This window comes from Cottoperca gobio, chromosome 8 (genome assembly GCF_900634415.1).
Source record: "Cottoperca gobio chromosome 8, fCotGob3.1, whole genome shotgun sequence".
Classification (NCBI taxonomy): Eukaryota; Metazoa; Chordata; class Actinopteri; order Perciformes; family Bovichtidae; genus Cottoperca; species Cottoperca gobio.
Window position 1 is genome coordinate 12,685,547 of NC_041362.1, and position 26,923 is coordinate 12,712,469.

General features: G+C 40.7%; 2 protein-coding genes and 1 long non-coding RNA gene across 4 annotated transcripts; 2 read left to right on the forward strand and 1 right to left on the reverse strand.

The window, feature by feature from the left end:
- The first annotated feature begins 1,274 nt into the window (after positions 1-1,274).
- gtf2f1 (general transcription factor IIF, polypeptide 1) lies at positions 1,275-6,870 on the forward strand. The gene is given in 15 exon segments (XM_029437245.1): positions 1,275-1,363; positions 1,917-1,983; positions 2,452-2,501; positions 2,907-2,979; positions 3,460-3,653; positions 4,020-4,190; positions 4,311-4,414; positions 4,417-4,518; positions 4,641-4,791; positions 4,900-4,955; positions 5,112-5,243; positions 5,392-5,462; positions 5,762-5,900; positions 6,044-6,182; positions 6,269-6,870. Coding segments are annotated over 14 exon segments (1,599 nt in total). The 5' UTR covers positions 1,275-1,363; positions 1,917-1,971; the 3' UTR covers positions 6,474-6,870.
- Positions 1,334-21,414, forward strand: LOC115011947 (uncharacterized). 2 transcript variants are annotated; one of them, XR_003832623.1, is made up of 6 exons: positions 1,334-1,468; positions 19,653-19,717; positions 20,131-20,221; positions 20,572-20,742; positions 20,863-21,071; positions 21,194-21,414. It is a non-coding gene; the product is annotated as an uncharacterized LOC115011947 (long non-coding RNA). The 2 variants fall into 2 exon arrangements; XR_003832624.1 differs by lacking the exon at positions 1,334-1,468 and adding an exon at positions 15,591-15,621.
- LOC115011945 (GDP-L-fucose synthase-like) lies at positions 10,094-14,132 on the reverse strand. The gene is made up of 11 exons (XM_029437251.1): positions 14,101-14,132; positions 13,829-14,003; positions 13,541-13,655; positions 13,263-13,391; positions 12,826-12,899; positions 12,461-12,594; positions 12,281-12,345; positions 12,026-12,092; positions 11,764-11,843; positions 10,699-10,798; positions 10,094-10,458 (listed from the first exon to the last, which is right to left on the reverse strand). The coding sequence occupies exons 2-11, from the start codon at positions 13,981-13,983 to the stop codon at positions 10,403-10,405; spliced, it is 975 nt and encodes a 324-aa protein (XP_029293111.1). The 5' UTR covers positions 13,984-14,003; positions 14,101-14,132; the 3' UTR covers positions 10,094-10,402.
- Positions 21,415-26,923: the final 5,509 nt, after the last annotated feature.

Sequence of the window (26,923 nt, forward strand, 5' to 3'; positions counted from 1 at the left end):
AAAGTGTAAATTTTATTCAGGATGGACTAAAATAAGCAGCAAAGTGATATTCCACAGGATATTACAAAAACAAAAACACAGAAGGGAATCTTGTATGTTGTGTAAACATGTATGTTTAGAATCATGAGTGTTCCCTCAAGGGGTCTCAGTGAGAAACTGTAGCACTACAAATAAATTAATGGCATGTATAAATATCAGTACAATCGATATTGATTGAAATAGGTACAACTCAATATTAGTGTGACTATTATAAACAAGAGGAACATTAGTATTGGTAATAACTGTTGAAAACAAGTTCTTGTAATGACAATTGTGTGTCCTGGAGAACAGCTTACCCTGCCAGAGGTGTTTATATCAATGACAAGGTATCCATGACATGTCTAATAACTATAAGGTTACTGATTATTATTATTATTTGTTTAGACATCAAGAATATTCATAGTTAAAACTAATGTTAACAGAACTTGTGCATATGCATATAAATTATAAATACGTTTTATTAGACAACACCACACCATGTAAAGCATCGAACAAGACAGCCCTGCAAAATAAATACTGCTTTTGAGTGAGTTTTTTTCACTTTCACTCTGAAGAAAAGAGAAACCCCCTTATATCGAAAATGTTCACCGGAGTTGGAGTTGTGTTCCCGTAATAACTAGTTCATTTTATTTATGTCATTATCTCGAAATACCAAATGCTGATATCCTAAGATAATGAGATATAGGTCTCAGCTTTTGAGAAAAAAGTATAATTCTTATCTAAACTTTGAACCCTGTGCATGCCATTGCTATTTATGGAGTCTGTCCCCCCCCCCTCTCACTTCTATTTAGTTTTGCAAAAATCAACCGGCCTGTATTTTTAGTCAAGATTGTGCTCCCCTCTTGTGGGCACATTGGGTAACTACAGTTGTTCTGCATTAGCATAAAGGTAGAAACAAATGCATAGTGATTCTTCTGTTTACAACATTCAAAACAAAAGTTGTACCATAGACAGAGGTGTAGTTACGGATTCTGCCCACCGGATAGCAATGAACATTGGCACTGTAACAGACCAGCAGTATGGGTAAACTGGTGTAATGGCCATTTTATTCGATTTAACACTGCTAGAGATGTTTATACCAAAATTAAAATTCCGGTGAATTAAACAAAAGTCACAACACTGAGGGATTTCAGAAATGAAATCAAATTAATTAATATGAAATGAGCATGTCCATAATAGTGGTCACAATTATGGCATTTTTCAGCAGGGCCCACTCGATCCCCCATGAGCTAAACAACGGGTTGCTAGGAACCATACTTCTAGTGTACGTTTCCAGCCGACTATTTGAACGAACGGAACAAGTTTTTTGGAGTAACGCTCACCGGTAAATCAGATGCAGATATTTTCTGTTTAAAGTCTTAATACTCTAGATTTCTGAATGTGTGCACTGCTTATATTTGCGTTTCCTTTCATTTCACTTAAACTCCAGGTAATGTTGAAGCTGCGGAGTCCTAGTAACGGTTAGCACTGGCAGTTTAAACGGTTTGCTATGCGTGTTGCTGCTGTTTATATTAGCATCAGGTGCTAACATTAACGGTACACAACCTAAGACGTTATCAAGTGTTATGTTGACTGTTGTATTAGTAATTTAACGTAAATTGACTCTCATGGAAACGGGACCAGTGATCTCTGTTCACATAAAGTGCTGCTACAATGGATTAATCCTAAATGTGATGTATAGTTGTCGGCGCAGTGTAACTCACTATTCCCAACAAACACACAGCTTTAGCTACATCAGTATTACATGTGCAGCTGGCTTGGATAAACTACCACTTGTCAATAACATGAACGAGATGAATTAGCGCTGGTTTAAATCCACATTTTAACGTTACATGGACACTGAGCCTATTATTACCTAAACTATTCTTTCATCATAGAGTACCACTAGCCTGAAGCAACGGTCGATGTGTTAATCCACAGAGTCGACCAGCCATGACGTCACTGGTAAGTTTTTACTCCATTGACTCAAATACAAAATCTCACATGAATCCGTTTTGATGAAGTCTGATCTTGTGCTGTAATTGTATGAAAAGTAAGGTACCTGTAAGTGCATGGCTTTCACATATTTCTTTATTAGATTAATTACCCTTTATTTAACCAGGAAGTTTCATTTAGATCAGACATGTCTTTTACAAGAAAGACCTGGTCAAGGTAGCAGCAGTATTAAAAGCACAACATGTACAACATGATATACAAAAAAATCCCAATAAAACAGAAGAAAGAAAAACAACCTCATGCCTCCATAACCACATTCTTAATGGTGCACTTAAATATATCATGTAAACAGCATTTTAGTTTTAAATGGGGATGTGTTCTGTTTGGTACTGTAATCAAATTATATTACAGAATCAATAAAATAAAGTTCTGAGCCAAAGCCTCTAAAATAAATCCTGAATCTGTTTTGTCTTACAGGGGAGCAGCAGCAGTTCCTCAGCCACAGAATACACAGTGCGAGTGCCCAAGTGAGTTACATGGACTTAAATGCAAATATCCACAGAAATTTGTCTGGACAAGCATTGTCACATATCACTGCTTTCTGGTGTGATACAAATAGAAAAAGAGTTTGAAGGATTCATTTTCTGGCAGTTTATGTGCAGGCATGTTGTGCACTTCTGTGTGTACATGTTTCTGCTATAGGAAGTGATGGTAAAACAAAGCTTTAAGAACTACTTATTGAAGCCTTTTATGCTGATGTGGATGCTGAAATGTGCCTTTACAAACATAAATTGATTTATTGGACTGCATGATTAATTGTTTGTTCTGTAGATGTTAATGTAAATGAAGTTGTATCTGCATTAAATTGGTTATGATCAGACAAGATCATGATTGTGAAAGATAATTATATATATATTTTTAATCCTTTTTAGAAACACCAACAAGAAGTACAACCTTATGGCTTTCAATTCAGGAGACAAAGTCAACTGTTCAACCTGGACACAGGTGGGCTTCATGTCAGTGTATCTACATGTGACAGATATCTTGAGGTGCACTCCCTGCTAGGTCAGTGCTGAGAGAGAAAGGACAAGTAGTGTGATTACACTAAGAAGAACAAAGGGAGCAATAAAAGAATACAGAAAAACTGAAGTCTAAGATGAGTAACTTAAGGGGAGCCACTACAAACAGACATATCTTTTGTATTACAAGTTTCCTGAAATCTTATGTTTAAATATGCAAATGAGGCATACTCTTAACTTTTGGTGAATTTATGAGAAATCTGCAGACACAAATAGACGCCTAAATGTGTCTTTTGGATGTTTTTCTTGCGCATAGTTATGGAAGTAAAATAGCCCAAACTCTCAAAATTGACCAGTGCATGAAAAACTATGTTTTGGCTTGGGGTGTCTTGCCTTAAATAAGCATCGATAGTGACCATATTTCAGTTTTACATTTCTTAACATCGCTCTCCCTCTTCCATCGCAGGCTCGTATGGAAAGAGACATGAGTGGTCGGCGAATATATGGGGAGGAAGAGACGGCGGAAGGCGCGGCTGGCAGTGAGTTTGGCAAAAAGCACCGCGAGGAAGCACGGCGGAAGAAGTTTGGTATTGTGAAACGTGAGTTCAAAGTGGAGGACCAGCCCTGGATTCTCAAGGTCAATGGCAAGGCCGGCAAGAGGTGGGGAGAGAGACTCTTTATTTACCCTCTGATTCACTCTCATGATCATTAACATGCTGCTTCTCTTTTTGAACAGGTTTATGTCCGGAAGGAACGCACACATATTCATGATGTAACTGAAACTGACATGTTTTTGTATATGAGCTATTATTTACACAAAGCTCTTAGCCAACTACATGGAATCTGGAAAAGCCATTGTGTGGCTAGAATGTGTTGTTTTTACTTTTTAAAGTCAGCTCTCAAAACCTACATTTGTAGAAATGAAGAGATAATTATTTTGTCAAATGATCAGTGTGTAAATGCATGCCTGATGGGGAATCCCTACAGTTTGCCATACACATATTCCCTCCCTCTGTCTGTGAACAGGTTCAAAGGTCTAAAGAAGGGCGGGGTTACAGAAAATGCATCGTACTACATCTTTACACAGTGTCCTGATGGAGCTTTTGAGGCCTTCCCTGTCCACGGTTGGTACAACTTTACACCGCAGGCCAAACACCGAACTCTCACTGCTGAGGAGGCTGAGGAAGAGTGGGGGAGGTGAGAGTGGGGGAAGAACAGGGTTGTTTGTAGTAAAGAAAAAAAGTAATTATAATTACTTGGGTTTTACCCAACTGGTGCAGGTGTCGCCTAATATTAGACATTCCCCTCGTTTTACAGAAGAAACAAGGTGGTGAATCACTTCAGCATCATGCTTCAGAGACGTTTCCGGGAGCAGGAGCGGGGTTGTGATGATGACGATGATGAGAACGAGAAGTCGGGGAAGAGAAAAAGAAGGGGGGTGGGAGAGGGGGCGACCTGCGCATTACTGACCTGGAAGACGACCTGGAGATGAGCACCGATGACAGTGACAGCAGTATGGGGGATGGTAAGAAGAAAGTAACAGAATGGGATGTAAAACGGCCCCTTAAGTAATCATTGTTCTGTTATTCTGCCAAACCTCTGTCATCATGTGATTTCCCATTTTCCACCCCCATCTTCATTGGACAGATGCAGAGGGCAAGACAAAGGTGAAGAAAGATGCAGGGAAAGGAAAAGGAAAGAAGAAGAAGAGAAAGAGCAATGACAAAGAGGCCTTGGAGGACAGCGATGATGGCGACTACGAGGGTCTTGAGGTGGATTACATGTCAGATGAAAGCAGGTCAGATACATCGCAACACAAGCACTCCCTCTTGTGGAAACTATACAAATGTTTTTGTTGGTTGTGTTTCTTCTTTCACAATTATGTCATTCTGTTTTCCAAATGCAGTTCAGACGAAGAGCCTGAAAAGGGAAAGATGAGCAAAGGAGAGGACCACCCCAAAGGTCAGACCTTCTGCTGTTACCTTACTGTTACTGATCTATTAATTATTTAATATAGAAAAGAAGACGATAGTGATTTGTTTTTGCATGTATAATGTACACAATAATGACTGATTGGTATTTACAGTGTTTTCCTTCCAAATGTTTGTTCTTTTATAGGGATCGATGAGGCTTCTGAAAGCGAGGAAGAGAGCGAGGAGGAGAAACAGAATGAAGAGGAAACAAAAGAGGAGGAAGAAGAAGACGAAGGAAAGAAAACTCCTGTCCAAGCGGAAAAGAAGAAAAAAAAAGGTACAGACCTCATGGAGACTGATGAGGGTTTGACAAAATACATACTATAATGAGGTTTTATATATAAACATGAGCCGTGTTAAATGATACTCTCTTCTGCTTGTTGTAAGTGAAATGTTGTTGAGTTGTGTGGTTCTGTATGTCACAGACAGCAGCGGCGAGTCGGAAAGCTCAGATGACAGTGACATCGATGGAGAGACGGCCTCCGCTCTGTTCATGGTAAGTAGAGCGTGCGTGAGTCAGATTGCAATTATATTTGTGTATTGTATAGGCTATTCTTGCTCAAAAATGTAGATTTTCAGTTTTCTACATTTGTTTTATTGTGTCATCACCTTCATCATAAGTAACAGGATGATCTCTAATCATGAATATGTTGCATTACTGTAAAGCGAATTCTGTACACCAGCAGCGCTCGTACTTACTCATTTTCGGGCTGAATGTGTGAATGGTTCTGTATTTACGTTTTTGTACATTTGTTTCATTGTCATGAAACAACTCTCTTTCTTTGCCTCTCTCAGAAGAAGCGCACGCCTCCTAAACGTGGAGGACGCGGCTCTGCAGGCAGCTCCAGGACCGGCAGTCGTCCCGGGACACCATCCATTGACCCTGCCGCCACCTCCAATACACTCCGTGCTGCTGCCAGCAAGCTAGAGCAAGGTGTTTGCTCACACACCAATTTTTTATATTTAAATAAGACGCATGGCATATTAATGTGAAAACGTTCCAAAGTGGCCATCAACTCTGCAACTTCAAGTCACCCTTTTGTAATTCCATTCCAACTACATCTCTGTTTCCCACAGGTAAGCGACCGACTCCGGGTCCTAGCACTGACTCACCAGCTGCCAAAAGGCTGAAGATGGAGCCCAGCAGTCAGAGCCCTGTTCCCTCTGGAAAGAGTACGCCTCAACCCCCATCAGGCAAATCCACTCCTAGCTCAAGGTACTTGACTGTTACCAGTTTTCCTTATTGCCTCTAAGAAATATTAAGTTATTTAATTATTCTGAGAATATCCGTCTACTCCACAGTGATGTGCAGCTAACAGAGGAAGCGGTCCGGCGCTACCTGATCCGTAAACCGATGACCACCAAAGACCTGCTGAAGAAGTTCCAGACCAAGCGCACGGGTTTGAGCAGTGAGCAGACCGTCAACGTGCTGGCACAAATCCTGAAGCGCCTCAATCCAGAACGCAAGAACGTAAACGACAAAATGCACTTCTACCTCACCGAATAAGCGATGGAAGAGGGGTATGGAGCGGCGGGGATGGAGAGGATGGAGAAGGTAGGGGACGTGCTGAAATTAACCTCTCCTGTCAGAAAACCATGACCCCTGGAAGAGGCTGTGTGTCTGTTTTAAAACCAGTTGTGTTGTCGCAGGATCTGAAAATACTACCCATCGTCCTCACAGGTGGCATTACTCAAAAAGTATTCTGTTAAGCGTCTTGAATTTGTTTTTCATACCCTGAAATCTCATTAAATAATAGAAACCTTGTTAATGTTGACTAAACTGAATTTCTATAGTTTTTTCTCCATGTGTGAACAGTTGACTAGTAGAACCTAATGAATAAAATAAGTATGTTACTTGTTTTTCTTAGGTGGAATTCTTTTCCCAATAAAATGTCAAATCTGCAGCTGTGTGAGGCTTTACTCTTTGTACCATATCTCTCATGTACACGTTGTTGTTGTGGTTTAAAGAACAACAACCTTCTTTTTCGTCCTCATTGTGACGGGCTGTTTTGGTTTTGTTGAATTATCATACAAACACTAGTATATGGACATTGAAAACAGAAAAAAAAAACATTTTATAAATATTCTTCATATAGAAAACTAAAATAGGATTTGAAATCTTTTTAACTTGAATTTGAAGGAAAGAAAATGCATCTCCTGCATCCTTGAGGAGTTCAAAGAAATGATAAACTGTCTTGTTGTTTTGCTTTCTCTAGCCTCTTAGCGTGCACGGGCCCGCTGGCGGGCCCAGCAGGAGTTTTATTGTACCATGTACATGTTCATTTCCTAATTCTGAAAACAAAACAATTTTTTTTTGGAAAGCTTAGAATCTAGTCTAGATATTGAGATGAAAATCACAACAGCAGGTACAATCAGCTCCTCAAACAAGTACACTCAAAATCTAAATCATGACTTTGAGCCCACTTACCTATAAAGCCTCATAAATATCCTCTTTTCAGCAATATTTTGAAAAAGACGCTCATAAGCCATTGCCAGCTGTCCACACGTTCGTTTCCGGTAAAAAGATATCCACCGTGAACATCGTCACATCGATAAAAGCCCATGAACAGCTGTTGCAATCTGTGAAATCAGCTGATCGATTTTTACATTTTGTTATAAACCGTCATAACTTAATATCTTGCGCTCAGCGCTGTCCAGTTACTTCCTGAATGTTATGCGGACTGTTAGCGTTAACGTCATATCCTGTGGATTTCTTTTTTATAAATTGTATTTATTTTCAAAATTATATTTATTATATTCAAGTCAGAAGAAAATACAAAAAAAACGTAAAAATATTAGAAAAGAATGTGTTTATACTTCACTTACTCTGTGTGATCACTACTAACAGGGAATATGGGTATATAATAGTTATTTATAAATAGATAAAAATAATATTTATTAATAAATATTATAATATGTACAACTTTCACAGTTGGTGTTACTCTTAGAAAAACCTGTCTAATGAATTAAGTTTTTATCCCTTTTTATCTGAAATTTGGTGGTGAACTTTATAACACTTGGTTCTATGTTTCTATTGTGTATTTCAGTTCGGGACTACCAGCTATACCCATCTTCAGGCATCTTTTTCAACAAAGAAATTCTGGCGGAGTGTATTTTCTTCAAATTCAGTATATTCAGACCACTATTACTCAGTGCCAGAAGCACTTGGAGTGATTCTTCACTGTTTTGCAAGAACAATAAGAGAGTTATCTTTTGAATGAGACCAAAATCCCTGCCCGGAGGAAGCCCGGGGCCCCTGTCTGGAGCCAGGCCCAGAGGGAGGGCCCGACAGCGAGCGCCTGGTGGACGGGTTTGCCACGGAGCCCGGTCGGGCACAGCCCGTAGAAGCTACGTGGTGCCTCCCATCCATCCATCCTGTGGGCCCACCACTCATGGGAAAAACCACTGGGGTCGGGTGCGTTGTTACACGGGTGGCAGTGATGGTCAGGGACCTCGACGGACCAGACCCGGGCAGCAGAGGCTGGCTCTGGGGACGTGGAATGTCACCTCTTTGTGGGGGAAGGAGCCAGAACTAGTGCGGGAGGGGGAGTGCTACCAGTTGGATCTGGTGGGGCTTACCTCGACGCACAGTCTTGGCTCTGGAACCGTACTCCTGGATAGGGGTTGGACTCTATTCTTCTCCGGAGTTGCCCAAGGTGTGAGGCATCGGGGCGGGGTGGGGATACTCACTAGGCCCCGGCTGAGCGCCGCTACATTGGAGTTTACCCCGGTGGACGAGATGGTCGCCTCCCTACGCCTTCGGGTTATGGGGGGGAAAACTCTGACTGTTGTTTGTGCCTATGCCCCAAACCGCAGTTCGGAGTATTCGGCCTTCTTGGAGACCCTGAATGGAGCCCTGCAGGGGGCTCCAGTAGGGAACTCCGTAGTCTTGCTGGGAGACTGGACAACGGACCAACTCTTCACTCTCGCAAGGATCCTGGAGGCGGCCTGGGAGTACGCCCATCCGGTCTACATGTGTTTTGTGGATCTGGAGAAGGCGTATGACCGGGTCCCCCGGGTGATACTGTGGGAGGTGCTGCGGGAGTATGAGTGAGGGGGTCACTTTTGAGGGCCATCCAATCCCTGTACGCCCAAAGCAAATCTCTCAATATGCCGGCCGATCTTCGTTCCTACCCTCACCTATGGTCATGAAGGCTGGGTCATGATCGAAAGAACGAGATCACGGGTACAAGCGGCCGAAATGGGTTTTCTCAGACGGGTGGCTGGCGTCTCCCTTAGAGATAGGGTGAGAAGCTCAGCCATCCATGAGAGACTCGGAGTAGAGCTGCTGCTCCTTTACGTTGAAAGGAGCCAGTTGAGGTGGTTCGGGCATCTAGTAAGGATGCCACCTGGGCGCCTCCCTAGGGAGGTGTTCCAGGCACGTCCAGCTGGGAGGAGACCCCGGGGAAGACCCAGGACTCGGTGGAGAGATTATATCTACTCACTGGCCTGGGAACGCCTCAGGATCCCCCAGTCGGAGCTGGAGGATGTGGCCCGGAGAAGGGAAGATTGGGGTTCCTTACTGGAGCTGCTGCCCCCGCGACCCGATCCCGGATAAGCGGTAGACGATGGATGGATGGATGGATATGTCTTTTGTAGGTATTTTCGGGTAAATTCACCCGCCTCTTAAGAGGCTAGAGGTGTACTGAATGTTTTATTAGCCTGCAGTTTAAAGTACATCCACTTTTGTGTTGAAGTGTGCATGTGCACTTTTTGAGGAAGGCATGGATTACTATGGGACTGTTTGGGATGATGAGTCCCTTGTTTATATTATTGATTATTATCTTATTTCTCTGACTCTTAATATTAATTATTAATAATAATAATAATAATAATAATAATAATAATAATACGCTTTATTTGTATAGCACCTTTCATACAAGAATTACAGCCCAAAGTGCTTCACAGCAAAAACATAACAATTAGTACAAGGACAGAATAAGAGCATTTACAGTACAATAATCATGGTGTAGATGCAAATGAGTCTGAAGTACTATTATAAAAATAGCTAAATTAAAATAGTATAAAAAAGCAGATAAAATAGCAGATACAATAGTAGATAAAATAGCAGAATTAAAATTGTATAAAATAGTAGATAAAATAGCAGGATTAAAACAATATAATATAGCAGAATTAAAATTTTATAATAGCTGAATTAAAATAGCAGATAAACGCGTTATGGTTTCCCCAATTGTTAGAGTTGTATTAAACTTTTAGACTTATCTGGTCGATGCTTTACATCCCTTTGTCCCCGTTGTACAAAGTAAGTTCTAATTAATTAATTAATTAATTAATTAATTACTCTTAATATTACATTGATGTGGAATTCCATAGAGATTAAAAGATAAAGATGCTCCAGTGCAAGACAGAATATGTTCAGCAATTTTATAAACCAATATTGAATTGGAATGGTGTTCATTTTCAGCTCCGGTCACTTTATGTCCGGGCAATGTCAGGGTTGTCCACAAACCAGTCGCAGGTCATCTTTATTGCTAGAAGGAGAGTTAAAAAAAAACACAATGCATGTAAATATTAATTCAAAGCTCTTATTTGTAGGTTGAGAAGTGCGGACTAATGTTACACCAAGGCAAAAAAAAAGACATATGTTGTGCTGCCGCTGTGCTATCATGTACGCAGCACTTTCTGATAAAATTAAGTAATTCACAAGTGCTAAAATGAAAGGAGTACTGTCTTTCTTAAAAAATTAAGAAGAACAGTACAGTGAAGCTGACCTTCTTTAAGCGGTGTAAAGGTGAAGTCCGGGAGGTAGCGTCTTAGCTTGGCATTGTTGGCGGTCTTCTTCATCTGGCCATCAGACAGGGTGGTGTCAAACTGATGATCGGGGTCAAGGGGTCTGTTTTGAGCTTAATGGGCTAATAAATGCAGCATAGTACATTTTGAATTAACACATACAACAACATTTATTTGTCAAAGATTAAGCCTCCCTTAAAAGTGGTGGCTCAAGAACAAAGATCGCTTTAATTGCTCAAAAAAGAGAATTTTCCACATCAGTTTGGCAACATCCAACCCCTGTGGAGCTTTTGTAGAGAATCTCTTAACAGTAGGGAATGGGAGTGCACAATATATATCGGGACAATAATGCAAAGCCAAATTGCTTTCATTGATTTAACAAGCACAGGATCTACACAGCGATACAGTTGGTGGCGGTGTGCACCTTCTTATATTGGGTTGAGCCATACCTGTCAACATTGGAATTTCAAAATAGGGGAAATTGTTTGCCGGACTCCGCCCATATTTACAATGTAAATGTAAGACATAACATTGACAGGTATGGGTTGAGCTCCGTGAAGAAACAAAGAAAGAAGAACAAGCACAGCACGCTGACCGGTGGGAATGTTTTTCACAGTTTTAGAAGAAGATTGCAATTTTTATGTACTTAACGAGAGCAAATTAATTAGAATAAATCATTCTTCTTGTGTAAACAATAGGGATGTCAGTTAGATTTGGTTAGCTCATAGCTATGGAATATTAAATCATCCTTTTTACCGTCATGTGTGAACAAACTAGAGGTTATGAACTTCTTTGTAAAAGATTTTAAATTGTCTTTGGTCCTAAGAAGCAGGTAATTATCAGTTATCGAATTGGCTGAATCTATATCGTACACCCCCAGTAGGAAATAAGTGAAACAGTTTACTGTTGATCTGTACTGTATATCAAAATATACAAAATCATCCCTGAAGTAAAACCATAGATATCCATACCATACACATCTCAATATGACAAACGGGTCTATGCACACAGGGTGTAGGATCATTGGGGAATGTTGAAAGGGATACGTGCATGTTGCCCTTGAAGTCCAGAGCCTCTGCAATAAAGTCCACGGCCTCTTTGATTGAGATTTCATCCTCTCCACCCACTGAAAAGAAATCCAGTGAAAAGTGAACGAGTGAACTGTGCAGATGGTGAGTGAAAGTGTCTCACACCTCTGTGTTTTGAAGCAATAACTTCCCCCATTTTCTTTGGCATATCACACGATCAGAAAGATACCCAGAAGCGCATCATAATTCTCGCTAAGGTTGAGCACAGCACTGTACTCACCAGAGAGGATAATGGGGTCAATCTCTTCATATTCTCTCAGGACCCAAATGATTAGACGACCCACATCCTGAGAGTAAACACAGACAATGGGATTACGCGTTCTTGGTCGACATGTAAGATTGTCGTAATACTTATTTTATCCTAATAGAGTCAGAGATGCATTTGGCGAAGATAGATGCAGTATACAATGACATTTTCATACAAGCACATACCAATACAGTCAAATGTAAGTGCTCTATATATTGATACTCTTACCAGAGAGTAGACAAACTGTCTCCTCGGAGCTCCAGAGCCACATACAGTCACAGGAGTTCCTTCCTCTGTGAGAGAGAAAATAGACTTTATTACCTGGTTACTGGCTGTGTTTGTATGTGTTATTCACTGCTTGCGGTCTGTGTGAGTATCAAGATGGATTAGTGTGTCTGAATTACTCACTTTTGGCCTTGTACGTCTTGTTAATGAGAGCCGACAGCACGTGACCATTTTCTATGTTGAAGTTGTCAAAGGGGCCGAACACATTGGTCGGGATGACCGCTGTGTACCGATGACCATACTGCTGAAAGTAGGCCCTGTCAACACACGGACACAATCAGAGTAAGCAGACATACTGTAACAAAGATGAACATTTTTCTGCAGGCATTCATGTTTGTGTCCCCCCTCCCCCTCATTAGTTCATATTTTCACAGTCAGAGTAACTACTTGTCTGACCAGTTGCTCCCTCAACAGCCCTTTGTTGGCGATGAATGCATGTCAGATTTGCATGTCAGATTTGCATGTTTCTACACCGCACAGCTGCTTACCTGTTCTGAACATCAATCATCCTTTTAGCATGCGAGTATCCAAAGTTGGAGTCATGCGGTGGTCCGTTGTGTATCTATGAGAGTGGGGCATTACAGTAAAGATAAAGTTAAAGCAATCCATTTTGCCAAAGTAATAATAATTGCTCTTAATTTCATGTCTCTCTACCAACATTGTACTTTGATAATTACTTAACATTAACTTAACAACATTTGGTGGCATTGAGAATTAGCATTGTCTTTCTTTACGATATGAGCAGATCAATGCCAGATAATTGTGCCATATTTCATTATTTATTTATTCATATTACAATGCCGTATATATATATTTTTTTTTTTCAGCATTGCAAGTCCACCAAAAACTCTCCCTAATATTTAAAAGGTATACAGTGTATTGCAAAAAAGTCCAGAAACAAAGGATTCTAAAAAATAAAGTTTACCATGGTCTCATCGATGGGGTATGTGGTTTTGTCGGGGAAGATACAACTGGACAGGCAAGACACTACCTTGGAGACGCCCATTTCGTGAGCTGTTTGTAGCACATTGTCATTCATTTTGATGTTGTCCCTCTGTGAAGGGGTCAGACTGTCACTGATTGGCCATTACAGTTTAAAGACAATGTAGATCTTTTCTTTAGACCCCACTTTTACAGTACCTATGGTTAAAATTGACAACAATTTACAATTTGACAGCTGTGGTGGATCGTGCATCGTCTTACCAGAAAGTGCAGGTTCTCCCTCATGTGCTGATAGAGTCCTCCGACCTTTGCAGCCAGGTGGACGACATGAGTGGGACGATACTTCTCAAACACAGCCCTGGTCTGCCCAACATCTCTGTTTTAACACCACATTTATTTAGAATGATAGAGATTGGGAACAAACACAGCTTCTAAAAAGGATTTTTTAACCTTAGGGTGCCCGTTTGAATTCCTGCACCTCCAGTGTAACAATAATTTGAGTCACATTTGTTTGTAGTCGGGCAGAAGAGTACAATTGTAGCAACTTACACAAGATCAGCATCCTTAGAAGAGAGGAAGATCCATTCTTCTCCTTCCAGTTTCCCACCTTGCTGCTGCACCACATGCTCGATGGCTTTTCCCAACAACCCAGATCCACCAGTCACCAGGACACGCATAGGCCCCGCTTTGCTTTCTGACGCCATCTTGTATAGCTGTGCTGGCTCTTCAAATCAACCAAATGATTACAAAAACTTAGATATCATATGGACAAAAATTAGGACTCTTAGATGAAGAAATACATGTAACATAAAAGTCCTTACCTGCGTGTTAGAGGGCAGAAGCAAGTGTGAACATCACTGGAGGGTGCAAGTGGACAGTTCTAAGTACAGGTGTGAATGCACCCAAGACACATTGAGATTGATCACTCAGACAGTTCTCTTAGCAGTGTCTACGCAACTGCGTCCTGGGATACATTGAAGGACCGCCTATTGCACTGATGCACACACAACACACCAATAACAAAAACTATTAATAGTTATGTATTGTGCAAATGTTGTTTATTTACATATAGATCCAATCACGAATGGACAATCAAGACCAGGGGTGTCCAAACCTTTTTCACTGAGGACCACATACAGAAAAATATATGAAGGGCTGGGCCACTCATACTTTTGAGGTATATTGCCTAAAACAAAAAATCAAGGGGGATGACAGGAAAAGGGGATGGATATATCTCAAGCTTGTTAAACAAATAAGTTATTGGGCTTGTTAACACATCAACTAACATTCGTTAGAAAATGTTATCAACTTTAATTGACTGAATTTATTGAAAAAATGAGCTTATTAACATGAATACTTTGTAATATATTTTTTAACTCGCCTATAATGGGTAGTGATGGCGAGACGAAGCTTCATGAAGCATTGTAGCTTTCCATCCAATTGGTTCGCTCATGGGCCGAAGATTCATGGTGCTTCATTTGCTCTACTGCGCCATCAAGTGGACAATAAATGTAAAACTGGCGAAGTGCAAGGCTGCATTTGATTGAAAGTATCTTTGCCCTGAAAATGCTTTGACGCACACTTATAAGATTGAATATAATGTTCTATTTAAAAATAAAGATTGATGTTATTACGTGTTATTGAGAAGAGAGTGCCTGGAAAGTAATGTGGGCTTTTTACGCCTTAAATGATAGTGCAGTTTAAGATTGGACAGAGAGAAGGGGAATGACATGCAGCAAATAGCAGCAGGTCTTTCGAACCCCGGGCCGCTGCGGTAAGCATGTGAATGTGGGTCGCCTGCTCTACGAGCTGCGCCACCGGGGATGTGTAATGTACACGTTGGATGTACATTATTTTTTCAACAGATTTAGATTTGGTATCTTTACTTGTTCACAAGGAAGATGATGCTGGCGTGCATAACAATTGTTTCGCTAGTTGGCTGGCTCCATAATGATCCAATACAAACACAATACCAACAACTCAACAGCAACAACGCATACTACGGCAACAACAACCCACACATTCGCGGTTATATAAAGTGTTGATTATGAGGGGGCTCAATTGCGGTTCGCTCCCCCTTATATTTCGAATCGCACGCCAAATCCGCGAACATGTTCCTGAATCAGTCACGTGGTACGGGAGGTTCGCGAAGGCTTCGAACGTAATCACATACGTCATCAACACAAGCCTCGATACGCGCTTCAAAAAAATCTTCCGCGATTACTCGACACACGCTTCGAAGCCTCGACACGAAAGGACACATCACTAATAATGGGAACAGCGGTGCACTCAGTGGGAGCAGGGATGCTGCGCTTTGGACTGAAGGATGCTGCAGGTCAGGAGTAAGTTTGGTGTTTGAGATACGAAGGACATCACAGAGATGCTGTCGCTCATTTTGGTTCCCAATCTGCTTTTGTTCAGAGTTAACAGAAAATGTTTGCTCACATATTTGAGTGGGGAAGTGCGCAACATTGAAGTTTCACAAAGAATGCTTTCATGTGCGTAGTAGTCTCTTGTTCAGTGTTGCGATGACCAGTAAGATCAACTAAAAATGCCAGGTCTGCCAAACATGGAGAGGTCTCTCAGCTCATGAAGAGGTCGGTCCTTCTCTTTCAAAAACAGGTCGGTTTCTGATCTCAGGGAATAAAACTGCTGCAGCACGGAGCCGCGACTCAGCCAGCGCACATCAGAACTGTGGAGTGCATCCCCGTATTCAGCATCGACATCAGACAGGAAAGCTTGAAATTCTCTGTGGTAAAGTCCTCAAGCTCGAATTATGTTGTGCCCTTTAGACTCCTAAGACCAAGCAGCTCTACCGTAACGCAAAAAATGACACAGGAATCACAGAATATATGTATTTTGTAATGTAATTAACAGTTATACAGTGGTGTGTATCAACTAGATGTGTTACCGTTTCGTTGTTTTTTAGCAGTGCTGCTCTTTGAAGATGAAAGGCTACTTGGCCTTTCTTCCCACCCCTGGACGTAACCTTTGATAACACACTGACCAATGCACACACACACACATATTTCCACTTCAAACATTTCTTTCTCAATCATACTGCGACACATACGAAGACAAACACACAAATGGCACTACACATTCCACAACCTTGTTGGGATGTCAGCATAGTTGTGTGCACCCTTGTTTCTGTGCCCAAGTGTGTGTGTGTTGACCTATCTCTTGTAGTAAATTGCCTGAGTGATTTGGCTCTGCGAATAAGCTAGTTGTTTTGTATTCACTCTATTGATTATTAGTCCAATTACCCTTAGTTTACAGCCAGTCTCGCCTTGCATCCTCCCCTCTGTTCCTCCTTCTTGTACCCTTGTTCAGGTTCTTGTGATTGTATACGAAGGTATTAGATACTCTCGAAGTCTCCCAGTAGAAAATTGTGTTTTGAGGATATTGTGAAAAACAGCTGTCATGTTTATAATTAAATACTGTATAGGACATGGACCTTCAGTTCTGTCATTGTTGTATGGACTTCATATATGAAGCTGTGTGTAACGACACAAACTGAATACAGGGAATAGGACTCAAATGCCACGACTCAGAGACAGAACTGGGTACGAGAAAACAGTCTTTACTTGCAGCAAAAGCAAATCGGTACACGGGAAAGCAAAACAAAACAGGCAAGGAGTAGGCGAAGGCAAAGTCGGGTCACGAAAGCAGGATCATGGAAACCAGGAAGACGAAGACAGGATCAGGAGATAAGGGACAAACGCTGGAACACTACGACACAGAGGTACGAAGACAAACTGCCAACGAGGAGAACAAAACACACGGACTATATACACCAAGAAGTGGGCGGGGTAACGAGAAACAGGTGGAATCACTAATGACAGATGGGAAACACATGGGGCAGGAAGTGGAGACACTGAAACTAGAGGAGAGGTAAGTAACACAAAAATAAAACAGGAAGTATACACAACAATAAACATTTAACGGACAACAGGAGCCCTCTAGGGACTGCACCTGACGTCCCAGTAACCTCGGGATGCTGAAGTCCCGGATGAGGGTATGGACCACAATGTTCTCATTCAAGGCGACACTCGAGTGGCAGCCTGTTACAGCAGCTCCTACTCACCGCTGAGTAGTTTCTACTTTATCGTGTTTTTTTAATTGATCTTATCCTTACAAATACTCCTCATAAATACACCACTGCTTCTGTATTTGCAAATGACATCAGTGACCACTGTGTCATTGCTACAGAAGTCCCTAAGACAAAACCCCCTGTCATCATAAAGCGTGATATGAAACATTTTGTGGAGCAAGGTTTCTTTCACGACCTGTTTCTCTTCGATTGGGAGAAAATCAATCTCATATCCGATGTTGAAAATGCCTGGAAATTCTTTTATGATGATTTATTATAATTGTTGATAGGCACACCCCCTTAAGAAAGTACAGAGTAAAAGGCAGAGATAATGCATGGTTCACATCAGATCTCTCTGATTTACTTCACGAGAGCAATGTGGCATGGTCAAAAGCCAGGAGTACAGGTCTTGGGTCGGATTGGCTGCTCTTCAGGCAGTTACGAAATGCATGCACTGTTAAAATCAGAAAAGCCAAATCTGATTATTTCCAAACTGAAACCACAAATAACTTAAATAATCTCCTTAAATTCTGGAAAACTATTAAATCAATAGCTGGAAATAAAAATGTGATAGAGCTTCCACCTTGTATTGTCAAAGACTCTCTTCAAATCTCTGACAAGGCAGAAATGCTGGGTTGTTTTAATTAACATTTTATTGCCTCTGGTTCCTTGTTTGAATCTCAGAACATACCTCAAGGAGCCCCTGCTCGCTCTGAAGGTCGTGTCTGGCAGGGTCAAACCTTTACTTTTAATCCAGTAACAATCTCAGAGGTGCATAGAGCCCTTAAAGGTTTAGACACAAGAAAATCAGCAGGTCCGGATAACCTGGAGCCATACTTTTTAAAGTTAGCAGCTGATTTCCTAGGTTTATCGGGCCCTTTGAAGGTCTAAAGATCGTCAACCCCGTGGCAGTAAAACTCAGGCTATCCCGTGCCATGCGGATCTACCCAACTTTCCACGTCTCTAAGATCAAGCCAGTTGGGGAAAGTCTGTTGGTTCCACCAGCTCCACCTCCACCACCTCCTCGGTTCATCGATGCCAGTCTCACCTATATGTTTCGCAGCCTGCTCCATTCCCGTCTCTGTGTTAGAGGCCTCTAGTATTTGGTGGACTGGGAGGGGTACGGTCCTGAAGAGAGGTCGTGGGTCCAGGCTCGACACATTCTGGATTACCGGCTCATCAGGGAGTTCCACCAACGTAACCCTGATCAGCCGGCTAGACCCAACACACCTGTAAGCAGGGATACTATTGGGCCTTTTCCTTCCCTTTCTACTGACTTATCTGATGAGGACAGTGAGGAGCCACCCTTGGACAAGGGCGAGAGTTCTCAGGGAGAAGAGGAGGGGAAAGCTGACAGGATTGTCTCAGATGAGTTCACTTGACTCTCCCTGCTGCAAACAATTAAGCCTAGTTAGTATTTAAGCCTCCTCTGGCCTCTGCTTCACTGCCAGATTGCACTCTGTATCATGCAAGTCTTTCCAGCGCTCTTCCCTAAACAGAACTCTCGTTGCCGACCCTACCTGCCCCTGACCTGCCTGCTTCACCTGTTTCCTGACCCAGACCTGATTCATTCTACCTGCCTTGCGTGTTTCCCGACCCTCTGCCTCTTTCCGACTTTCCCCTTGCCTGCTACCTATTGGTTTGTCCTTGTGGATAATTATCATCCCGCTGTGGATCTGTTTACTCGGCTATAACCTGATCCTGACTAATCCTACTAATAAAAGTCATTACCTTGGGTCCATCATCGACTTGTTGTGACAATGTAATGCATTCTAATTATCAGGCATAAAATAAATACTACCTCTGTGAATGTTTTTTCCATCTCAAATTATACACTTAGTGGTGGAAAGAATAATTGAAACACGACTATCTTTTTCCGTTGTTTATATTAATTTAATCGTTTTTACTTTAGCACTGGAAAGTTTAAACGGTTTGCTATGCGTGTTGCTGCTGTTTATATTAGCATCAGGTGCTAACATTAACGGTACACAATATACCGCTCAGGCTAAGACGTTATCATGTGTTATGTTGACTGTTGTATTAATAATTTAACGTAAATTGATCCTCATGGAAACGGGACCAGTGATCTCTGTTCACATAAAGTGCTGCTACAATGGATCCATCCTAAATAGCTACATCAGTATTACATGTGCAGCTGGCTTGGATAAACTACCACTTGTCAATAACATGAACGAGATGAATTAGCGCTGGTTTAAATCCACATTTTAACGTTACATGGACACTGAGCCTATTATTACCTAAACTATTCTTTCATCATAGAGTACCTAGCCTGAAGCAACGGTCGATGTGTTAATCCACAGAGACGACCAGCCATGACGTCACTGGTAAGTTTTTACTCCATTGACTCAAATACAAAATCTCACATGAATCCGTTTTGATGAAGTCTGATCTTGTGCTGTAATTGTATGAAAAGTAAGGTACCTGTAAGTGCATGGCTTTCACATATTTCTTTATTTTATTAATTACCCTTTATTTAACCAGGAAGTTTCATTTAGATCAGAAATGTCTTTTACAAGAAAGACCTGGTCAAGGTAGCAGCAGTATTAAAAGCACAACATGTACAACATGATATACAAAGAATCCCAATAAAACAGAAGAAAGAAAGACAACCTCATGCCTCCATAACTACATTCTTAATGGTGCACTTAAATATATCATGTAAACAGCATTTTAGTATTATATCTCAGTTTAAATGAGGGTGTGTTCTGTTTGGTACTGTAATCAAATTATGTTACAGAATCAATAAAATAAAGTTCTGAGCCAAAGCCAAAGTTCAAAGTGGAGGACCAGCCCTGGATTCTTAAAGTCAATGACAAGGCCGGCAAGAGGTGGGGCTCTTTATTTACCCTCTGATTCACTCTCATGATCATTAACATGCTGCTTCTCTTTTTGAACAGGTTTATGTCCGGAAGGAACACACACATATTCATGATGTAACTGAAACTGACATGTTTTTGTATATGAGCTATTATTTACACAAACACTACATGGAATCTGGAAAAGCCATTGTGTGGACTAGAATATGTTGTTTTTACTTTTTAAAGTCAGCTCTCAAAACCTACATTTGTAGAAATGAAGAGATAATTATTTTGTCAAATGATCAGTGTGTAAATGCATGCCTGATGGGGAATCCCTACAGTTTGCCACACAAATATTCCCTCCCTCTGTCTGTGAACAGGTTCAAAGGTCTAAAGAAGGGCGGGGTTACAGAAAATACATCGTACTACATCTTTACACAGTGTCCTGATGGAGCTTTTGAGGCCTTCCCTGTCCACGGTTGGTACAACTTTACACCGCAGGCCAAGCACCGAACTCTCACTGCTGAGGAGGCTGAGGAAGAGTGGGAGAGGTGAGAGTGGGGGAAGAACAGGGTTGTTTGTAGTAAAGAAAAAAAGTAATTATAATTACTTGGGTTTTACCCAACTGGTGCAGGTGTCGCCTAATATTAGACATTCCCATCGTTTTACAGAAGAAACAAGGTGGTGAATCACTTCAGCATCATGCTTCAGAGACGTTTCCGGGAGCAGAAGCGGGGTTGTGATGATGACGATGATGAGAACGAGAAGTCGGGGAAGAAGAAAAAGAAGGGGGGTGGGAGAGGGGGCGACCTGCGCATTACTGACCTGGAAGACGACCTGGGGATGAGCACCGATGACAGTGACAGCAGTATGGGGGATGGTAAGAAGAAAGTAACAGAATGGGATGTAAAACGGCCCCTTAAGTAATCATTGTTCTGTTATTCTGCCAAACCTCTGTCATCATGTGATTTCCCATTTTCCACCCCCATCTTCATTGGACAGATGGAGAGGGCAAGACAAAGGTGAAGAAAGATGCAGGGAATAATAGGCCATAATATGTCAGGTTGATTTACTAAACTCAGTACCACTCCACAACCTTTTAGAATACATCCTTGGTTTCACCATGTGAACTAAGGTATAAAGAGGGGAGCCAGATCAGTACTTGGTCAGTGCGCAGCTGGCTGGGCACTCAGAGTTTGTTATGTACTTACGTGTGTAATAAACTCCACTTGTATATAACTTTGGACTTCTCCAGTGATCTTCTTTTCTCGGCTAGAGATCTTCGTTTTTCTGACTAAGTATTAAGTTAAAGAGACTGAGTTTGACTTCCGGTTATGGCGGCTCGCTAGGAAGACTCAACTATCAGTGCTCCGCCAATTTCTGTCTTAAATCCTAACTTTACCCACGTTTTATGTCAACCCATCGTTTCTATTCCACGGAAAAGAATGAAATCCCTAAACTACAGGGACAGGATGGTTGTAATGAAGGCAGCCAGGGCAAAACAACAGATTCTATTTAAAGACCAGCAGGTGAGATTTTATCCAGACTTGGCTGCAGGAGTGCACAAGCGGCAGAAGATGTTCGATAATGTTCGTCAGAAACTACGGAACCGGGGGATTCGGTATGGCATGCTATTGCCGGCTAGGCTCCTGGTGACCTACAAGGACTAGTCGCACACTTTTGAGAACCCGTCTGCTGTGGGGAACTTCATCGAGCGCATTGCAAGAGAGGAGGGACAGGCTGAGTAACGTAACCTGTGGCTGCGACCGACTAAAGGGCTAATATGGGCTAACATATGTGCAGGTATCATGACTTCTTTTCTTTAAGTATTTGCGGTCGGGCATCCTGGATATGTCTGGACATATCGAACTACTTGAACTGAATGACTGACACTGACCAAATGTTCTGTTTATATGTTCTGGTGGTCACGAGTGTTTTCTCACCATATATAACATTGGGGTCTGATACCACACATGGGACGCTAATTACGTTAGCCCTGACCTAGCACTTATTTCTGTGTTGTTTTTATTTATTTATTTTTATGTATACACCATACTTCTCAGTATCTCACCAACGTTGCATGGCGTATTTAAGTTACAAGCTTGAAAGCAATAGTTTTAAATGAGGTTGAGTTAATAAGTACTACTGAGGCCAGCTCTTATTGTCTCTGATAACTAGCTACATTTGTGATAAGCCCTGTAATGGTTGTTTAACACAACGGGTAAGTGCCGTATGACAAGGTTATGTGGAGCCTTCAGTTTAAAAATTGAAGGATTTATTTTGGCACTTCTATAATCTGGAATGTTACGGCATAACATATGTTGGCTCCTCCTGAGATCACTGCCCATTAGTTAAGTATGGTGGAACTACTTTTGGTGGGACTTCTTATGATTACATGGTGGTTAGTAATGTAAAACAAAGGTTAGGAATAGAAGTATAGTCGAGCTGAAGCACGTGCTGTATGAGTACAGTGACTGTCATCTATAAGAGGAAGAGTGAGGCCTTTCAGAAACCCTGCACCAAAGTACAACAAGAACTGCTCGTACTGAGGTCACAGTATAATGAACTATCAGCTTCTAAAGCAGTGGCAAGTCTACTAAGACTCAAACAAACATTTTACGACCAAGGAGAGAAGCCTGGAAAGATATTAGCGTGGCGCATTAAACAATTACAAACTGAAAGATCCATTATGTTAATACAGAACAATAAGGGAGATGATAGAGTCGATCCTATAGAAATAAATGAGGCTTTTAAAAATGTCTATGAAAGTTTATACGACTGACATAAACACAGATTTGACAAGTCAAAATAACTTCTTAGACACTCTCAATATACCTAGTATCCCAACAGAACTCAGACCTAATCTGGAAGCTGAATTATCATTACAAGAGATCTCTGATGCAATTGATAACATGACATCTGTTTATATATCTCCTTACATAGCCTACCCACATGTTTGTGTAGTTAATTTAATTATGTTATTTGTGCGACTGTTAATGTACTTCATTTTGTTATGTCTTGGATGTGGAAGTTTGTGTACTGTCTTATGTAGTGTCTATATATGCTAAAAAACAATAAAAGTGTTTAAAAAAAAAAAAGAAAAAACACTGAGTTATACTAGATTTGCAGTAGTTTAAATAAGTTAAAGTACATATTAGTGGTAGGAATCCAGTCTTCTTCACTGGCCCAGAGGACAGATTTTTATCCACAATAATTGGCGAGCCTTATCTAGGAGAAGACGTGACATCTGAAGTCCTAAAAGAACCCGGCCGGATCAACTGCCTTTGGCACAAACCAGGCCTAAATAAAAATATATGGTGAGCAGACCACACTTTCTGAAAAACTGCAAATTCAAGAATGTGTCAGAGTGAAGTGGATCCACCGAGGTAAGGCATAAAAAAATCAGAAATGTCACTCTCCTAAAGAATTTAGACGTTAAAAAAGCTAAAATTTAATTAATGTAAAGGACAGTTTTGAAAATAATTTGTTTAAATAGAAAAACTTTTAAAAATAAAATCACTGGCAGGAAAAAGTTGATACAAATACATATTTTATGTCTGTCTATGTCCTCTATGTTTTTAACACCATGTTTGGATGAAATGTTGAAAGAAACGTTGCTTTGTTCACAGTGAATCTCTTCTATATTTTTATAATAATCTGAAACGTCTCAGGACGGTTTTTTGATCATATTGTGAAACGTGGTTGAAGAAAGACTGAGTGAGTAAGGCTGGGAAAGTTTAAAAATCTAGGTTTGGTCACTGGCTTGTGGACAAAGGAAGAAAGCGCATGAGGAGCTGCGTGTGTGAAGGGGGAAGAACAGGAAAAGAAAGTAGGGGTGTTTTTTTTGTATGTGTCATCTCATTCAATAAACGTTACGACGTACAGTTTGTCCTTTTCATGTTACAGCGCGGTGTACGCTTACGATGAAGGCATGTTCTGACAGAGTTTAAATGTTTAGCGATAACAGTTTATTAGGTTGAGTTAACGAGTGAATGGGTTTTATTGCTCTGAAGGAAATCTAAGAGTGTCTGTTAGACATAGTAAATAAGTGCTTGATGAAAGCAAGCACTTAGTGGTGCGATGTTATAGGGCAGGGGTCACTAACTGGCGGACTGCGGTCAGAGTCCGGACCCGGACCTGTAATAAATAAATTATTAAGCGATTTTCAATTTTGACGGGGCGCTTCTTTTTTAACCAGCGCAGCTTTTCTCGTTTTTACCCAAATAGGCCACCTGTCAGCATCATCAGCCACAGAGAACAGTTTAACCCAGGATGTGCTTGCCTGGGTTAAACTGTTCAATTAAGATGTGTTGAGACTGATTTATTCTAACATTGGCTCTGACAGTTAAAGAAAAAGGGAAACTCAAGCTGCTGCTACACTTTATTTTATTGTTCTAAGATTAAGTACTTTATTTTAAGATGCATAATTTTTCAAAAGCTATTTTATTTATTTTCTCAATTGTATTTTTAAACGCAGCCCGAGAAGAACATTATACATATCTACAGTAATATCTATCTATCTATCTATCTATCTATCTATCTATCTATCTATCTATCTATCTATCTGTATAGTTCAATGTTAAATGACAATAAACATTAAATATTGTCGAAATATTTTTAAACTGTACTTTCTTTATTAGATTTGACAGTCAGTTGTTGATAACGTACAGACGTTGATACAGCTACTAGGCTGCTTCCATATATCTCACACTAATTCATAACGCACGTTAGACATTATGATGCTCCGGACCTTTGCTCGCGGAAACTTTCTCTAACTGGACCTCTTAGAATTTTAGTTGAATACCCCTGTTATAGGGCCTGATTTCAGGACGACATTCGTAGATAGTGTGTGTGAAAGTTGTAGCACGGATATCTGATAAAATAAAAACTGCTGGAGGAGCCCGACGGGGACAGGTAGTACCAATTACATTGCTATGTTGTTATCGAGCCCAGTCGGGACGGCAACAGACAAAAAAACATATTCTTTATAAGGCCATATCTTTGGATGGAGAATATACAAAACAATGAATTGTGTATTATATTGTTATGTTGTTATTGAGCCCAGTCGAGACGGCAACGAGCAACAAACTATTCGCTAGAAAAACCCATTTTCTTTGGGAGGGGGACGGAGAATACAACCTATATAGATACATATTTCATGCATGACAAAGCTTAGGTGATAGGTTGTCAACGAGTCTAAGTGATATACAGTGATACACTTTCTTGCTAATAAATGATGAATTGGACGGTTTTGTCTGAATTGCATCATTCCTCGCTGACTGAGGGTGTAGCATCTCCACTGTAGAGACGGGAGAATCAATTACGAGACTCATTTGAAGCTGTTTGTTTGTGATTTTCCCTCATATCATAACTGTCAGTTTCAAAAGAACATCAGGTGGAGGCAGAGTCTTGGGAGGAAGACGGCTTTTGTTGGGACAAAAAATATATATATATTTTAACAGCTACACATAACTCGTTTTCGGAAATAAACACATTATACACACTATATAATACAATATAGAATAAACGGTATAATTAACCAAATGGTATAAAGTCGATTTTAAGAGTTAAACGGAGTTTTTGTAGACTCCGAGTAACCATTATCTTTTGAGGCCTAAGCTAAAGACAGGGAGATCACACACTACGGAGTAAATTCATACATAATAATAAACGGTAATCATCTAAAACACCAAGAACCAAATATATAAAGAATTACGAGTTATATAACCGGCGTAATACTAACAGATACACTATTTAAAATAATTTTATGAAAAGTCGGGTTTTGCGTGACATAGCGGGTCGCACCGAAATCAACAGAGTACCTGTAACTATTTCACTCAGAAGTAATAAATTGTTTTTACTATTTCTTCGTGACTAACAGACAGAAAAAGAAGTTGCTATGAACCATATAGACGTAAAACTTTGCTGAGTTTTGGATGACGATTTGAGAAACGCAAACAGAGCACAAGTATAGAATACCTATTGAAAAGCAACTGTTGACCGTTCAACAACTGCGCTAAAAGATTGACCTAAATAAAATAATTTCTTTAAGTACTAAATTCCGTGTACAAGATTTAGTACAAAACTAAATAAATAAATGAAAGATAAAACTACTGTGTTGAAAATGTATTTAATTAAGAACTGTGCGCCATGAACATATGTTTAGAACCATTCATAACTATACGAAACTGTATACATAACAAAGAAATACTAAAAAGGAAATACATCTAATTAAAAAAGAAAACACTTGTGATTTGTGATAAAATGAACCTGTGAATCACATAGAGCAAGAAACATTATCGGATTCAAACTTTGCTTAACATACCTGGATGACGTGAGGTTTGAGCAGACAAACAGGGCAAGGAGCAAACTCCAAACTTTGTGGCGACTAAGACAGTTGTAAAAAACTTTCTAAAAACACTCTGCAAATAATTTGAAAAAATATGACAGAGCTGTTGCTAGTACAGGATCTGAAGCCATACTGTGGACAGCCGGAGGTTCAGAGCCAGAAGGCGGGGCATAAGGGGAGGGCTTCCAGGGAGCACATCCGGTGTCTGTGTGAAATGTGCTATCCCAAAAGAGGGGAGACATATCCAGCTTCCAAAAAGTAAAAATCAGAGAATTTCAGTTTAAACAATAGCCTTTAAACCAGGGGTGTCCAAACTACGGCCCGCGGGCCAACTGCGGCCCTGGTCCATTTTTAATTGGCAGCGAATTCTAAGTATAATGGAA

Coding starts and splice junctions, on each gene's coding strand:
- LOC115011945 (XM_029437251.1), bottom strand. CDS start 13,983: ATGGCGTCAGAAAGCAAAGCGGGGCCTATGCGTGTCCTGGTGACTGGT. Junction 12,900..13,262: donor ACCCCATCGATGAGACCATG/GTAAACTTTATT, acceptor CCACTCTCATAG/ATACACAACGGACCACCGCA. Junction 12,093..12,280: donor GACAGTTTGTCTACTCTCTG/GTAAGAGTATCA, acceptor GTTTACTCTCAG/GATGTGGGTCGTCTAATCAT.